The 4482-nt window shown below is 41.3% G+C and overlaps 1 protein-coding gene across 1 annotated transcript in view; it reads right to left on the bottom strand.

The window, feature by feature from the left end:
- The window catches only part of ZC3HC1 (zinc finger C3HC-type containing 1), a 28139-nt gene extending 23889 nt beyond the window's left edge, over positions 1-4250 (bottom strand). The window contains exons 1-2 of the mRNA XM_032275986.1: positions 4026-4250; positions 1816-1927 (exon numbers count right to left, since the gene is read on the bottom strand). Of these exons, the coding sequence (XP_032131877.1) occupies positions 1816-1927; positions 4026-4171 (258 nt within the window). The 5' untranslated portion in view covers positions 4172-4250. The remainder of the gene's footprint in view (positions 1-1815; positions 1928-4025) is intronic.
- Between the last annotated feature and the right edge of the window lie 232 nt (positions 4251-4482).

Raw genomic sequence — 4482 nt, 5'->3', positions numbered from 1 at the left:
TTTTTTTTTAACAAGAGACAGTGTCTTGCTCTGCTGCCCAGGTTGGAGTGCTCACTGCAACCTCTGCCTCCCAGGTTCAAGTGATTCTCCTGCTTCAGCCTCCCAAGTAGCTGGGATTACAGGTGCATATCACCACACCCAGCTAATTTTGTATTTTTAGTAGAGATGGGGTCTCACCCAGCCGACCAGGCTGGTCTCAAACTCCTGACTTCAGGTGATCTACCCACCTTGGCCACCCAAAGTGCTAGGATTACACGTGTGAGCCACTGCGCCGGCCAGTATTTAGTTTCTTTATCAAAAAATGGTGGGTGATTTGGCTTATTTCATGGTCTTAAGTTCTGAGATTTTGTTAATTTTTGATTCCTAGGTCAAGACCTTGTTAATAATTTATAAGACAGAAATTCAGGGTCAGGTTTGGCAGCTCATGCCTGTAATCCCAGCACTTTGGGAGGCTGAGGTGGGCAGATCATGAGGTCAGGAGTTCGAGACCAGCCGACCAATATGGTGAAACTCCACCTCTACTAAAAAAAAAAAAAAAAAAAATATTAAATATATAAATATAAACACACACACACACACACACACACACACACACACACACACATATAAATATATATAAATACACATATATATAAAGTAAGACTTCTGTCAAAGCAAGATGATGTAAGCAGCTTTTAAGGTGGCTCCAAAGATCCCTGCCTCCTTATATTCATGCCCTGGTGTTATCTGCTCCTCTTGAGTATAGGCTGGCCTAGCGACTTGCTTCTAATGCATAAAATATGACAAAAGTGATGGGATGTCACTTCTGAGATTAGATTACAAAATGAGGCTGGTTTATATCTTGTTCTCTCGCTTGCTCACTCTGATGGAAGCCGGCTTCCAAGTTGTGAACTTTCCTTTAGAGAGGCCCATGTAGCAAGAAACCAAGTGGGGAGGGGCATCTCTGGCCAATGGCCAGTATAGAACTGAAGCCCTCAGTCCGACAGACACCAGTAAATTAATCCTGTCAACAATCACATGACAGTTTGGAAGTGGACCATTTCCTAGTTGAGCCTTGAAATAACAGTGACCTGACCAACCTTAATTGCAGCCTGTGAAAGACCCTGAGCCAGAGGACTCAGCTAAGCCATGCCTGGATTCCTGACCCAAGAAATTATAAGATAAAAAATGTTTGTTGTTTTAAGATCACTAAGTTTTAGGGCAATTTGCTATGCAGCAACAGGTAGCTAATACACAAAGGAAAATCTAGAAAGAGACAATATAGTAGTGTAGTCTCTAATAATCTAAAAAACATTAGGTTATAATCTTGGATCTGCCATTTGCTAAAAGGTTCATCTTGGGCAAGTCATATAACCTGCCCCAAACTGTTTGCTCTTCTGTAAAACAAGTATAATAATAATGCTTTTTTCATAGGTTTAAGGTCAAGATCAAATGTGATAATATATGTGAAAACATACTAAGTACAAGTATTAGTTGTTATTTCTTCCTTTCTCAGGCTCTTAGTGTTTTCTTCGGTAAAAAGAAAAGGTTAGATAATCTCAATTGTCCCTTTGAGGGATAACATATTAGGATGCTGAGTTTCCTATACAATTTCTTAGCAATATTTGATTATTCTTCTTTTTTTTTTTTTCCGCTTATTACTTATACCAGGACCACAAGAAATAAGGATTTGATTCTTAAATTTAAACCTTGAAAAATTTTAAAAACCTTGGAGTAATACCTTGGAGGAATGTGTAATACCACGGAGGAATTTTAGTTATCCTTTGATAACTAAAATTGTAGAAAGTGCAATTCACATGAACTAAAAAAGGATATAGAAAATGTTTCCACTCTGCTAAAGAAGGCTTCTTTGCTTGTAGATTCCAATGAAGATTGTTCCACTTGGGGTGATCCATTAACTGACTGGGATGTGGCAGACGTGTCCTTCCTAACACAAAGTGGCAAAACTGTTGGTAAGCCTTTCATAGTATCCCTTTGCTTAAATATTTTCCATCTAGCTTCTCTATGCGTCGTGTCATAAATCACGCCAATACTGGATTTTAAGCTTCCTAAAAATCATTTTATTCATGTCATTCTTCAGCTTATTATTTTCAATGGTTTTATAATACTTAATAAATAAAACCCAAATTTTTCAGTCTGGCATTCAAAGCTCTTTACAGTTTAGCCATACCTAATTTCAATCAATTTCTACCTCTACAGGGCTCCACTAATCCTAGCAAACTATTCTCACTCACTCACTGTTCTCCACAAGTATTTTGCATAACTTTAGTGAACAGAAAATAAGACTCAAGGCTTCAGATATGCATTATACAATTTGAATCTCTTCAGAAATCTGTTAACAGCAGAAAAAACAATTTTTATATTTCTACCTGGAGAGACCTTTGATACCCACTCCTTCAAAAAAAAAAAGGACCAATTAGAAAAATTCAAATAAAGGAAAGATCTTCAGGAGATTTCATGAAAAAAAAATCAAGGAGAAAAAAAGTCAGCAAAGCAATTATCTCATTTTCAGTGGAAGGCATTTCAGCAGTGCCTGGGGAAGTGCTGAAAGATGAGAATTGTTTTAATAAAAATAGGATTACATCAACAATTATAGCTCCAAAGAAATAAAATCTGGCCGTGTGCGGTGGCTCACGCCTATAATCCCAGAACTTTGGGGTGCCAAGGAGGGCGGATCACCTCAGGTCAGGAATTGGAGGGATCAGCCTGACCAACATGGTGAAATCCTGTCTCTACTAAAAATACAAAATTACCCAAGCGTGGTGGTGCATGCCTGTAATCCCAGCTACTCGGGAGGCTGAGGCTGGCGAAACCCTTGAACCTGGGGAAGAGGTTGTGGTGAGCTGAGATTGCGCCATTACACTCCAGCCTAGTAAACAAGAGTGAAACTTCGTCTCAAAAAAAAAAAAAAGAAATTATTTCTAAGACTCTTAGAGATTCATAAAGAGCCTCAAGGGGGTGTGGTTCTTAGGGGAAAAAAAAATCACAGCATCCATAAACTTGGATGGGTAAAAATGACATTTATTTCTCTCTAAATGACAAGATTTAGCATTTTCTTCAATTGTGAACGAAGGTAAAAATACCATAGTAGTATTAGCAGTACCAGTTAATTTGCCACCAATGGAAAAAATGTTCTCACATTATGGTGGTTGCACATTTTCAAATAGCTTTGTGCTCAACTCTACTTCAAAATTATGGTTGACTAGACATACTACTAGACATTATGAACTCTTTAATATGTTACTGCATAACTTTTTTCTTTTACTATCTTGATAACAACATTCCAATCTAACTGGTTTCCTTTATAGTCCCATGTAATTTACTTTAAGCATTTACAAATATTCTGAGTTCATGAGCGTCTCCAGACAGCCAAAGAGGTCCACGGCACAAAAAAAAGGTTAAGAATCTCCAAGTGAAAGAAGTCAGGTGCACTCATTCAGTTAACGGTCCTCTTTTTTTCCTTGCAAAAATAATGTCCGATGACAAAATTTCGGCTATGATTATGAATCCAATACATCCCGAGGGGAAGATCAAAGCCAATCAAACATAGTAATCCAGCCGGGCGCGGTGGCTCACGCCTGTAATCCCAGCACTTTGGGTGGCCGAGGCGGGTGGATCACGAGGTCAAGAGATCGAGACCATCCTGGTCAACATAGTGAAACCCCGTCTCCACTAAAAATACAAAAAATTAGCTGGGCATGGTGGCGCGTGCCTGTAATCCCAGCTACTCAGGAGGCTGAGGCAGGAGAATTGCCTGAACCCAGGAGGCGGAGGTTGCGGTGAGCCGAGATCGCGCCATTGCACTCTAGCCTGGGCAACAAGAGCGAAACTCAGTCTCAAAAAAAAAAAAAAAAAAAAAAACATAGTAATCCCAGTATCTTTCAGATCCTGGGAAGTCAGCCCCCACTGCCCGAGTCGCCGACCGAGGGGGACCTTCCCTACCCGCTACCCCCTCTCCAGGCCTGTGTTTCCCAAGCCTTCTCCACTTTTCCAACGCCGGACCCAGGGTTAACTCATGAACTCACGCGTCCACGCCTCCCTCTTCCGGGGCAATCCCCTCATCTATCAGCTGCCGGATTTTCTGGGGGGTTCCTTCTGGGGAGCGAACTACTGCACCCCAATTTTTTTCAACCCCCGTGGCAAAAGCCAGTCCCTCACTGGGCGCCGCCATCTTGGTCCGCTGCCGTGTTGCTTCCCCGAGGGTTTGAAAGCTCCGGAACTTCCGTCCTGGGCGGCTAATATCCGCCTCAGGAGGCCGCCTGGCGGGGAAAGAGTAATTGCCGGACCCCCGCCTCCCTGACCGTGTTAGAATCTTAGAGCTACCTTGTTTAAGAAGGGCTGTAGTGCTTAGGACACTCTTGATTAGTCGTTTCCTTTATCAACTAGCATATTTAGTTTAAGAGGTTTTTAGAACGCTGTCTCTCCAAATTCCGCAGGGATGAGGGGCCCAACTTAGTTTTCAAGTAATACTAACTTACACTA

This window comes from Sapajus apella, unplaced genomic scaffold, assembly GCF_009761245.1.
Source record: "Sapajus apella isolate SASKATOON/1434 unplaced genomic scaffold, GSC_monkey_1.0 scaffold7, whole genome shotgun sequence".
NCBI classification, from domain to species: Eukaryota; Metazoa; Chordata; class Mammalia; order Primates; family Cebidae; genus Sapajus; species Sapajus apella.
The sequence above is the reverse complement of the archived record's forward strand: the minus strand, read 5'-3'. Positions and strand labels throughout refer to the sequence as shown.